Genomic DNA, 12,239 nt, shown 5'->3' on the forward strand with positions numbered 1-12,239 from the left:
TGAAGAACGAGCCCACTTCCACGCAATAAGGCATGGGCACCTATAGTTGAGATTAATTAGTGAAAGAGCATGAGCATAAAAATTCATGTCATACTTGCAAAAAGGAGGGGGAATACTTGAGTGTAAGGACAGAGAATGATGTGGAAGGAGAAAGAATGCCAGGCATCCTAAATGCTGCTCCCAAATGAGACTCATAAAATGGCCATGAGTTTAACAATCTTGCAACGTGCACCTTGCTCAGCTTAACTGGGCCAGCAAGCCTGAGAGACAAACATGCTTGTGGAAACACACCTCTCAGAGTATCCTTGCATCTCCCTGGCCTCTTACTCTACTTCCTTTTTCTTACAACAGCTATCACTCTTTGCCACCACATGGGTTGCATACATCTTTGTTAGTCTTTGGTCACATTCTCCCAGCTGGAATGTAAGTTCTAGGAGGACAGGTTCTGAGTCTGTTTTGTTCACTCTGGCCCATCCAATGCCCGGGCAATGCAGGCACAGTCGATGTTCATTAAAACTATGTTAAGTGAAGTAACTACCATACAAACACAACAGAGACAAATGCAGACATAACAGGTATCTACATATACAAGCCTCATACTTTAGGGTGGAAAAGAAATTGGCTGGAAGAAGAGGAAAGCAAGACGGTTGCAGGGGAGAAGGAAGAACTGGGAAGTAGATTGGTAGAATAATAATAATAATAATAATGAATGATCTTTGGCACAGCATGACAAGTGATTCTCAGAAGCTTGAGCTAGAAGTGAAGCTAATGTTCTAAGATCTGACAGTTCTGTGTTTCCTATTTGTAGCTGTGTGAGGCCTCCGCGTTATGGGAGTGGTGACAGCCATCTCCCAGGGCCTTTGTGTGGACAGGTGACACTGCACAGGAAGTGCTCTGGCTGCGGGGCAGCAGCATCGATAGTGAAATCCAGCTTTTACCTAAGATCAGCTGTCACCCGATGCCCATCTCACCTTTGGTCCACAGACAGCAAAGATCCATGTCCAACAGGATTCAGCATGAGTTAGAGGAAAAGGAAGAGCAATGCTGATGTCAACATCCTAAGAACCAAATGCCATCAATCATTTATTTAAAGAAAAGCAGCGAACTGGGCATGATCCAGTTCACAGGAAAAAGAGAGCCCCTTGCAGTGAAGACCCAAGAGAGGCAAGGGTGGAGGGGCCAGAGCCTGGGAACGTGTGTTCTCTCTGCATTTTGGAGCAGTGACCCTGTGAAGGGGACTAAGAAGGTGTGGCCACCAAGAGAGGCCCCATCAGAACATCACTCTCCTGAGGACCGTTGGGAGGGGGCTGGGGTCAGGACAGTGGTGAAAGGTGGCACTTGTTGGCTGGAAACAGAACACGGAGGTGGGAGAGAGAAAGGTGCTTTCCTCTGCCCTTCATCGGGAGGCCTTTTTTGTTCCACAGCCACTGCCCGCAACTTTGGCAAGGGGATCCTTGAATTCGCTGCCACAGCTGCCTTTGGTCTTGACATCGGTGGCTGCAGGTTTGTAGCTGTAACTGCTTGAGGAGCCAAAGCCCAGGCTGAAGGCCGCTCCGCCTGGCCCAGCGTTGGTGCTGCTGATGACAGCTGGAGAGGGTGAGAGGAGAGCCCAGCCCGGGTCAGACTGCACAGTGCTTAAGAGCCCTTCCAGGCATCCTAGCCATTTCCTTAGTTCTCTGCCCTGTGGTGGCTTCATGTCCTTCAGACACATCTCTCTGTTGTGTATTTTCCATTTACTAGGAGATACACCTCAGCACTGGCCTGATGAGGCTTCATTTTCAAACTTGGCCCTTTCCTGTATCAGTCTATATTAATCTTTCAGTGCTGGGATCAGGCTCCTAACAGAAAAGGCTCTATCATGCAGAAAGACAAGCCATGGAGGGCTCTGGATGATGCTGCTGGAGAAAGGGGATGCTGGGAGTATCTCCATCTCAGTAATGCAGCACCTCACCTGCACTCTTTCTGACTCTCAAACCCGGATGTGCTTGATCCTGGTCCTTTTGCATCCTTCAGCCTTCCAGGCTGCCCTCAGTCCCTCTTAGAGCCCTCACAGGCTTTTTACTTGCTCCTGGCCTCAGTAGAGACAGAATGCTACCAGTCAGTTCATTCTTACAACTCAATTTTAGCTTATTCATTCATGGTTGGGTATCACTTAATCTTTCAAAAGGTTGTGCTTTTGCATTTTATGTTACTCTTTATCTCCATTTCATTGCTCCCCCTCAGTGACTGGAGCGAGCCCCACTATTTGTGCCCCTAAATCTCTCCAGATCCCTCTATGTTATTTTGGCTTCTCCTTTGTGTCATGGAATTTAGTGGACCCCGATTTCTGATCAGGGGACCCCTGGGCAGGACCAAGCCCTGCAGATACTTACATATGCTTACAGAATTTGGATATTCACCAGACATCCTGAGAAAGGAAAAGAAGAAATTAGACAAGTCCTTCACAAACAATCCACACGCATCCAGGCAGTCTTCTCTATTGATTAGCTTCTCAGCTGGAACATGCCAGCTCCCTCTCCACGCCACTGGCCCCCGTGAGACCACTCAAGAACTGGAGAACTAAAATTATAAACTACAGGCTTCAGCCCTTACTCAAACAGGTGCCATCTGTTGTGTGTGATCCTAATGTCTTTGTTCTTCGCCAGTCATGCCACTGGCCCTGAGCCATTAAAAGGAATGAACTCACCCTCTCTGGGCCTCAGGCTTTGTCAGAGTGACTTCGACCTTGAATGACTATTGGAGGCCATCTTGCCCCCTCCCCCATCCACCACCAAGAACCACAGCTCACTAAGGTCAAGAAGTATCTCAGATATTACTGATAAAAATTTTCTCTCTCGCCACCTCTTTAGTGTTTTTATAATCTAGTCCTGGTGGCACAGTGGTTAAGTGCCTGGGTGCAAACAAAAAGACTGCAATTTGAGCTCACCCATCACTGGGGGGGGGGATTGTAGCAGTTGAAATCCATAAAGATTTATAGCCTTGAGATTCTATAAGGCAGTTCTAGCCTGTTCTGTAGGGTTGCGATGAATCAGAATTGACTCACCAATGATGGAGTTTGTATTTGTAACTTGCTAACTTTGCCTTTGCCAAAATGAGGGTGAGCCCCTTCCCTGTGGCGAATCCCCACAGAACCAATCTATTTACATCCCACCTTCCCATACTATAGTGATACCTGGCTCACACACAGGACACCTGGGCCCTCACCTGCACTCCTCTCCCTCCAGCAGCTTGCGGTAGGTGGCGATCTCCATGTCCAGGGCCAGCTTCACGCTCGTGAGCTCCTGGTAGTCACAGAGCATCCGGGCCAGCTCCTCCTTGCCCTGGTGCAGGGCGGACTCCAGCTCGTCCAGCTTCACCCGGGCGTCCTTCAGAGCGCAGTCCCCTCGCTGCTCTGCATCGGCGATGGCCGTCTCCAGGTTCGCACACTGAGGGGCAGATGGATTCAGCCCTTTGAGTCAGCTCTCAGTGGTGAGGTGCAGCTTGCACACCCTGCTCTCACTGGGCTTGACTGAGGTAAGTGCTTTGGATGTTCCTGGTTTGTCCAATTTTAGACTTCCCCAGAAGTTCATCTGTCCTTCCCCCAACTCCAAGTGCACTTATTCAAGCTCAGGCCTCAGCATCTGAAGGTCAAAATTCCTGACCTTGGGGAGTGGAGGAGCACTTCCCCGAGAATGGGACACTTGGCATATGGCCCACACCCTCTCCCTTCTCTCTGACACTGGCCACAAGATTCTAATGCCTATCCTGATAAAAATTCCTGAGAGGTTGGATTTGATTCAGCCCCATAGTGTAAAACTACCTTGGGAGATCCTATAAATTGTGGAGATAAAGTTAGACTCATATTCTGTAATTATAATATCTATCACATCAACTTGTCACACTTAAAGGCTGGCCTTCAAAATTCTCCAGGGGCTCATGCCAACCAAACAGTAGACTTAAAAGATACTTTGGTCTAATCAGTAGGTTTTACAAGCAGCTTCTATTATGTGGAAACATGTAACTTGCTAGAGAAAAGTATAGTTGTGGCTCTAGGATTGCCTTAAAGTGAAAATTCCCAGGTGGGTTTCTCTGTCTTGGAGTTCTGAGTGTATGTTCTGTTCCCTCTGCCAAGGTTTATGGGGCATTGATGGCAGAGGTAAACCCCATAGTCCCAAAGTAGAAAGATCTGGGACCAGTTTCTGTAAAGATTTCAATCAAGAAGACCCAATGGAGCAGTTCTATCCTGTGGCACGTGGCTGACCTGATCCAGCGGGTTGGGTTTTGATCAAGCACTCAGTTCTCTTTCAGGGATGTCTCCTTTCAATTCTCAATTCTGCTTTATCCCAAACAAAGCAACTGGACATGAGGTCAAATGGGATGATCATCCAGCTGACACAAAAACTTCTTGGCCAGGTCAGCTTCAGAAAACGTAACCACTGTGTTTTGAATGAATGGTTCATAGCCTCAACAGAGAAACCAAAGATCCAGTTGCCCAAGCACAGAAAACCATGCCCTGCTTTCGGGGTTGTGACAAGCTACTCATTCAGGAAGTGGTAATAAACTCTGTGATCTGAATTCAGCCAGTGTCCTTCCTCTGCTCTTGTTCATTGGCCAAGGTCAGGGTCAACCTGGAGCACCAAAGTCTTAAGCCCTGTGGATGCAGTCCAAGTTGAGAGGAGATGAACTCCTAGTTGTTTTTGAAACAAATATGCAAACAAATTCTGGGACCCCCAAATGTCAAAATACTCTGCAGTTGAAGCTATAGGTTTCCTTGCTGCAAGGGACCAGAAAGGCACAAAAAGAAACTTGACTGAGGGCTTCCAGAAGAAACACAGTGGAAACAAGATTTCTTTTGGGATGCCCAATTGTTCCCCATTTATGCTTTCTGTGACCTCCATAACATGACATCATTCTCCTCATTTTCAAAAAAAGTCTCCTCTATTAATAAGCCCTCTTAACAAGAATATATTGCATGTTATCTATTAAATACTATAATCAAATACTTCAAATACTTTGCACATCTTAATTAAAAAAAAGAAACATTCCAAAGCAAAACAAAATAAAACAGCAACCTAAATTTTTAGTTAACACTAGTCTTCCTCCTTCCATTGCCATAAGCCCAGTGCACTGAGGAGACCCATCCCCCTCTTTTTCCTCTGTTGTGTGTGTACAGAGCTGAGGGAGGGGGCATTGAAGGAGATGGCAAGTTGACTGGGAAACTCTTGAGTTGCCTATTTCCACCATATTAGGAAAGGCCATTCATTAGAAGTCAAGAGACACCTTTCTATGTTTATCAGGAACCACACGTTTGGCCCCAGTAATGTGTCTCAGAGAGGGAGACCTCAGTGCACAGCCACAACCACAGGGAAGGCCATGCACAGTGCAGAGCCCTGGGGCTAGGGTGGGAGGTGCTCCTTTCTCCACTCTGTCCTAAAGCCTACTGCTTGTCATGATTCATCACATGGGACTTGCAAACTTCTGGATGAGGTGTAACTTCCACTACCCAGTTTGACAGCAGCTCATAACTCATCGGTTCCTTACCCAGTCAGATCCTCTGCTACATACCACTTGTAAAAGTGGTCCAACTTAAAAGACTTGCAGTCTTTCCTTTGAGACAAATATTCAGGTGGATTCAGGGACTACCAAAGGTCAAATCCTCTGCAAGTGAAGCTCTGGGAGTACAGCTGCTCTGTTTGATTAGGCAGTCTGCACCAGGAGGATGGAGCATCTTCCCACACGTAATGTGCATCCCTGCTCCTTTTCCTAGATCCTTTTCCCTGGACACCTTCTCTTTCTCAGCCCAAGGCTTCCTCCCAGCCTCATTCACCTCCATGTCCTCTCAACACTCCCACATGTACAGAGTGGCCACAGAAGTGCCTTTTCTTTCCAAATGCATGCAGACTGTTCTTCAGATGGATTGTAAGCTCCCTAAGCAGGGAATACCTCTTCCCCTTCTTCCATACTCTGTTGCTCAGTGAACTTGTGTGAGCCGACCCATTTCAGAGACCCACCTGCTTCTTCACATTCCCAATCTCTGAACGGATCCTCTGGGTCAGCCGGTTAAGTTCTATGATCTCAGCCTTGGTATGTTTCAGGTCATCTCCATGCTGGCCGGCTGCCATCTGGAGCTCCTGGATCTGGGGTTGAGTGACAAGAAGAAGAGTGGAGACTTATCTGTCTGTGGGTATTTAAGGGAGCTCTGGTGGCCTAGTGGCAAGAAGCTGCACTGCAATCGAGAAGGCACATGGTTCAAGGCCACCAGCTGTTCCATAGGAGAAGAATGGGAAATCTCCCATGTGATTAATTGCCTCTGAAAACCTACCAGAGGGTCAACAATGGGTCAGTTCTGACTCTATGGTACACAACAACAATGGGTGTTTAGGAAACTCTAGTGGCCTAAGGGTAAGGAGATGTTTGATCAACCCAAAGGCAGGTGGTTCCAATTCATCAGTTGCTCCATGGACAAAAGATGGGCAATCTCCTCCCAGGTGATTTACAGCCTCTTCAAACCCACTGGAGGATCAGCTATGAGGCAGTTCTGGCCCAATGGCACATAATACCAACATGAGTGCTTAAGGTGTTTTTAAATTTTGAGACAGGGAGGGTTGACCACAGGCATTCTCAAACACCCAAACAGTGCACCGACAAGTGAGGAGGAAAGGAGAAAGGGGGGAGAGAAAGAAAGTTATGGGGTGAAGGAGGAGGAAAGGGACACCCTCCTTTCCCTCTGGATAGGAAGGCCTTGCTTCAACAGAACTCCTGGGATCACAAATACAAAGACTTCTGGGGAGTTGGAACTTCCTATCCTCACTATTCCAATTTTTTTATATTTTGCAAATGTATTATCCTTGTTTTGCCGAAGTTGGGAACAAGAAGAGAAGTGGAGATCAGTGGCTTATCCACGGACGGACGCTTGTCAGGGTCTCCCAGGGTTGCTGTGGACTTGGCTGTCAGCCAGAGTCCACGGCAAGGAAAGGGATAAACCCAGCAGGCCCTCATACTGTGGATGCGCTCTCTGAGCTTGAGGAAACTACTAGGCTCAGCACCAAGAAGTTGGAGGTCTTGGCTGAGCCAGAAACACACGCATGCACACATACGTATACATGTCCACGGGTGCATGCATGTGTGCGCATGCGCACACACATAAACAGAGGCCTAGACGCAGGCAGCCGCTGCAGTCACAGAGCCTCAGCTCACCCAGCCCCCAGCTCTCACCTTGGTCTGATACAGGGCCTCGGCCTCAGCCTTGCTCTTCAGGGCTGTTTCCTCATATCGGGCACGAACTTCCGCTATGACACTGTCCAAGTCCAGGTCACGGTTGTTGTCCATGGACAGGATGACAGAGGTGTCACTGATGTGGGACTGCATCTGAGCAATCTCCTGGAGGACAGACAGTAGGGAGAGGAGGCCCAGTAAGAGATTCCCTATTCCCTGGGGTAAATGCCTCGCCACCACTTTCTGCTCCCAGCAGCCTGCCATGCTGATGAGAATAAAGACCTTGAGCTTTCAGTGCGAAATGGTGAAACTTGCTTCTGCGTCATGCACACAAAATTTATCCTACCCACATTTCACACCTTCTTTCTTAAAATCCCACAGTGACTCCCCTTCCCCCGTAAAAAACAAGTCTGAACTTTCTGCAGTACTCTGAGCCCTGTGGGGGGGCCCAGTGGCCTTGACCCTCTCCAGGCTTCTGCATCCTCCCACACCCTGTGCCCTTGTCCCTCTCAGGCTTTTAAAGCATCACCTCTATGGCTTCTTGAGCCTGGAACACCATGTCCTTCCTCACCCCCACTAAAATCTTCATCAGCATTCTAATTTTTCTAGAAACCTATTCTGACAGCTAAGGCAGAATTCATCATCCCTTCCTTGACTCTTAAAACTCAACAACACTTTCTTTTTCCCTACCAGACAGTCCCCTCCTTGAAAACAACAATCAGTTCTTCTCCCTCATGGTCTACACAAAAACCTAGCTAAATGTCCGACAGGTGCACTGATGTGAATGGTCTTTCCCTTTCAACCCTGTGCCCACACAATCACCTAGGCCGTGGGCAAGGGCCATAGCCACTTGTAAGAAGAGCAGACCTCAAAAGAGAGGTCAGCTAAGATCTTACCCCTTCATAGAGACACTTGAAGAATTTGATCTCATCTGTCAAGGAGTCCACTTTGGCCTGGAGCTCGACCTTGGTTGTGTAAGCAGCATCCACGTCCTGGGAGACAAGTGAGAGTTAGGTGCCTGCTGCCAAGAGGAGCCTCCGGTTCCCTGGTAAGAGCCAGGTGCAAATGGCCTTTTCTATCCCCTCAAGTCAGGCTTTGCAGGGAATAGCTCAATATCATTCAGCAAATTAACATGGCTAATTTGCACATGGTTACATTGGCGGTATGGCAAAATTCCTGGGTTTTAAGCTGGCAGATTTTGGGAGCATCAGGCATCCCAGACAAGGGTTTGGAGGGAGGAGCTGGGAAATGTGAATCCCAGTATTCCCTGCATACCTCCTAGTGTCCCTTCCCATCCCATCCTACACAATCACTGTGCTGTCCGCTCAAGATGCCCTCTGGGCTTTTGACCCTTTCTACCCCATCTCTTCAGAGACAATGAGATTGGCACAGGATAGAGCAGAGTTTAGGGCTATTGTATATAGGGTCGCTATGAGTCTCAGGCGACTCAAAGGCACATAACAACAACCCCATCTCTTACCTTCTTGAGCACCACAAACTCATTCTCTGCAGCCGTGCGTCTATTGATCTCCACCTCATACCTACATGGGCAGGAGAGAGGAGAGAGCATCACCACTGGGATAATTCAATTCTGTGAATGTTCACTGAACAGGGAAATATCAGTTCTGTGCCAAGGGATGCAGCAGAGTGGCAGTCTTCAAACTGGGGGTCCATGTATCCCTAATGCACATGGTTTCTTCCTAAAGGGGCTGTAAGCAAGGCAGTTTTAAAGGAATTCCTTTCCAGTTCTTCTGTTTGTTTGTTGTTGTTGCTACGACCCATAGCAACCCCATGGACAACAGATCTGAAGCCTGGCTATCCTGTGCCATCTTCATAATTTTTGACACAGTAGAATTCATTGCCTCAATCACTGTGTCAATACATCTGGTTTTTCCACGCATAATGTCCCTCTCCAAGGATTAGCCTCTCCTAGCAACATGCCCGAAATATGTGAGATGAAGCTTTATCAGTTCATTTGTAGTCGTTCATAAAAAATATACCTGCCTGAGAATGTGCCTGTAGTTAAGATATCAAGCAGATACTGCGATCCTGCCTACTTTTTACTTTTACCCTCTCTCCCACTACAAGAGCTCTGGTGGTCTACTGTTAAGAAGTTGTGCCACAATCTCAAAAGCACATAGTTTGAATCCATCTGTGGAAGAAAGATGAGCAATCTCCTCTCATATGATTAACTGCCTCTGAAAATCTGCTGGAAGGTCAGCTTTGCGTCAGTCCGGTGGTTGTACGTAACAGCCACCCACTACAACAGCAAGCTGCTGCCTCCATCATCTGGTACTTCAGCAAGATGCATTGGCCTGCAGCACAAAACCTCCTGAACACCACTCCAAAACTGTTCCTTTCTTGGTTAATCACATCTCCATTTGGACTGCACAGTATTCCAGTTTCTCCTACAGAGCAAAACCTTTTAGTTTTGATAAAGTCCAACTTACAAATTATTTTAAACGGATTGTGCTTTTGGTGTTTTATCTAAGAAGTTGATGCCAACCCTGGGGTCACCAGGATTTGCTCTTGTATTCCTTGCACATATTTCTGCCCTGGGTGAAGCAAAGCCTTAGAAAAAAGGTGTCTGGGTAGGCTGGGAGATTATTAATTCGGATACACTGTAGATTGAAGAGGTAAGATTATTGATTATTTAACTCTTCCATCCTTTACTATTATCAAAGAAGTGTTCTCAAAGAACACTTGTGAGAGCAAAGCAAACAGAACACTGATAAGAAATACTTGTTGTGAGCCGTTGAGTCAGAATTGACCGATAGCTGACCCTCCAGTGGGTTTTCAGTGTATTTCATGAGAGAATAAGAAACACCTAATGCTATAGAAAAGGCTTTTATTCAGTATGTTTAAACTTAAGAAATTCTTTTCAGCTTTCCCCTCATCCTTATGTCACCTCATTAGCTGCAAAGAGGAGCATTCTGAGTGGCTGAAGCAGTACAGGTCAGTGAGAAAAGTTATCTAACAGTGACTAAATGCTTTCAGAGACTGTTTCAAATTATTCTGGATAAAACCTACAAAAACCAGTCCCTATGCTTTATCTCAGATTGTATGTATGTAGTAGAAACATTTTTAAACCAACATATATATATGGAAATAGTTACTTCTATTATAATCCATCCTACCTCCTAATAATTGTTTAATATTGCCCACTTCCTATTAATAAAAATAAAAGTGTATACTAGCTACCAGATCAAATCACTTTGATAGTTTATGTGTTTATTTCACAAAATACATAGAAAAATTTGCTCATGTTATCTGTCAAGATTAACAGCACTAATTTATTATAAATTATTTTTAAATTATGTGTTATTTCATTATTTCTGGAAAGCAAATGCCAGCATTCAATACACGTGTGTGTGTGTGTGTGTGTGTGTGTAATATATTTTTATCACACTATTGATCTTAGTAATAACTTGCAGATAACATAATTTTTAAATATATTAAAAGCACATTTATCATATTTTGATGCATAAATTAATGGATTGTGTTAGATCTACATAGTTATAGTCATGATTGAATTTAAGAGATTGTACAAGATGTGTTACTTACTTTATTGTTGCATGGTTTTTAAAATACTCCTCAAAATGTCTGTTTGCATTTTTTTTCTAAATTTAGAAATGAAGTCAGAGGGGTTTTTCCAACATAAAACATAATACTCAGAAAAACAAAATCCTAGGTATTGAGAAAGGAATGGAATTTATTGATTAAGAAAGAAACCATTTTTGTAAATCAGATGGGTTTTAACTTCTGCTTTCATAAAAATAAAGATCTAAATGAGCAGATAAGAATGTTCACAATTGTCTTTAATGATGAATCAGTCTGTATCTAAGAAATCCTTCTTGACTGTTGGGCACCTTGTAGGCACTTGGGAGAAATCACTGAGAAAATCTCCCTATATTCATGGAACAAGGAGAAGGGGAGGAAATACATTATAAAACAATAAATACGTAAATTCTGCAGTGTGCTAGAAAATTATGAGTGCTGTGGGGAAAAAGAAAAAGCAGTAAGACTGGAAAGACATTAAAAAAACTGAGTAACACTACTCTTATGAAACTCCCTCCATTAAAATCAATTTATGTGAACAGAGATCTTAGCACTTACGTAAGAATGAGGTGGAAAAAAAGATTAGACTTGATACCGAATTCTATCTCATTCTAGCAACAATTGTAATTCATATATGGACATAATAATGAAAAATTTTCTCCACTTAGCTCATTCAATAAGAAATATCTTTACAAACTTAACGTTTTCTTTTCATGATGTATGATCTTAACAGAGTAAATACAAACATTGCCATTTTGACAACTTCCTGTTAACTTTTAAAAACTTAGAATCGCGGAATGAACTTTCTAAAATTTTCATTTGCTTATGTTTTGTGACAGGGAGCTCTCGTGGCCTAGTGGTAAGGATTTGGAGTGCCAAGCCAAAGGTTGACGATTAAAATTCACCCAGGAGAAAGGCCATTTCCTTCTGTTCTATTTACACCTCTGAAAACCAACTGGAGGGGCAGCTATGAGTCAGTTCCTATTCAAGGGCACACAACACCCACAACTACAGGGTAATCAGTGGAAGACTTCAGGAATAAGACATTATGTTAGGATCAACTTATGTAGAAAAAGTGATACAAAAACTGTAGCTCAAACAGATGTTGAAAGGATCAAGGTTATAAATTTATTATTTTTAAGGTAGAGCTGGTTCATAAATCTTTTTAAATTATTTTTTAATATTGGTTTACATACAAAATTTATATACATTGTGTTTCATTTATATACAGTTGCGTGGGCAGAGTAAGGGGTTAAAGAAATTAGGAAGGATCCAGTGGGGACCTAAAAAGGTATGGTAATCATAGGCATGGATCAATGGTGATTAATTTTATAATGCACAATGTATGGGAATGAAACTATTACACACAATAGGAATAGTTCATTAATATTTTAAATGCATACATTTAAGTGGCTAATATAGCCATTAGAATGTTAAGTTGATATGTATGTTTTAAATTACATTCTTTATAACTATCTATATATTTT

At 44.4% G+C, this 12,239-nt stretch overlaps 1 protein-coding gene across 2 annotated transcripts in view; it reads right to left on the bottom strand.

The window, feature by feature from the left end:
- Window positions 1-1,396: 1,396 nt before the first annotated feature.
- KRT72 (keratin 72) overlaps window positions 1,397-12,239 on the bottom strand; it is an 18,468-nt gene continuing 7,625 nt past the window's right edge. Inside the window, exons 3-9 of one of the 2 annotated variants that reach the window (XM_006883864.1) lie at window positions 8,675-8,735; window positions 8,091-8,186; window positions 7,195-7,359; window positions 5,991-6,116; window positions 3,205-3,425; window positions 2,373-2,407; window positions 1,397-1,587 (exon numbers count right to left, since the gene is read on the bottom strand). In XM_006883864.1, coding sequence (XP_006883926.1) covers window positions 1,397-1,587; window positions 2,373-2,407; window positions 3,205-3,425; window positions 5,991-6,116; window positions 7,195-7,359; window positions 8,091-8,186; window positions 8,675-8,735 — 895 coding nt within the window. The remainder of the gene's footprint in view (window positions 1,588-2,372; window positions 2,408-3,204; window positions 3,426-5,990; window positions 6,117-7,194; window positions 7,360-8,090; window positions 8,187-8,674; window positions 8,736-12,239) is intronic. The other variant, XM_006883865.1, reaches the window with a different exon arrangement.

The sequence above is a fragment of the Elephantulus edwardii genome, unplaced genomic scaffold, assembly GCF_000299155.1.
Source record: "Elephantulus edwardii isolate Elephantulus edwardi_28Jun2011 unplaced genomic scaffold, EleEdw1.0 scaffold00030, whole genome shotgun sequence".
NCBI lineage: Eukaryota > Metazoa > Chordata > Mammalia > Macroscelidea > Macroscelididae > Elephantulus > Elephantulus edwardii.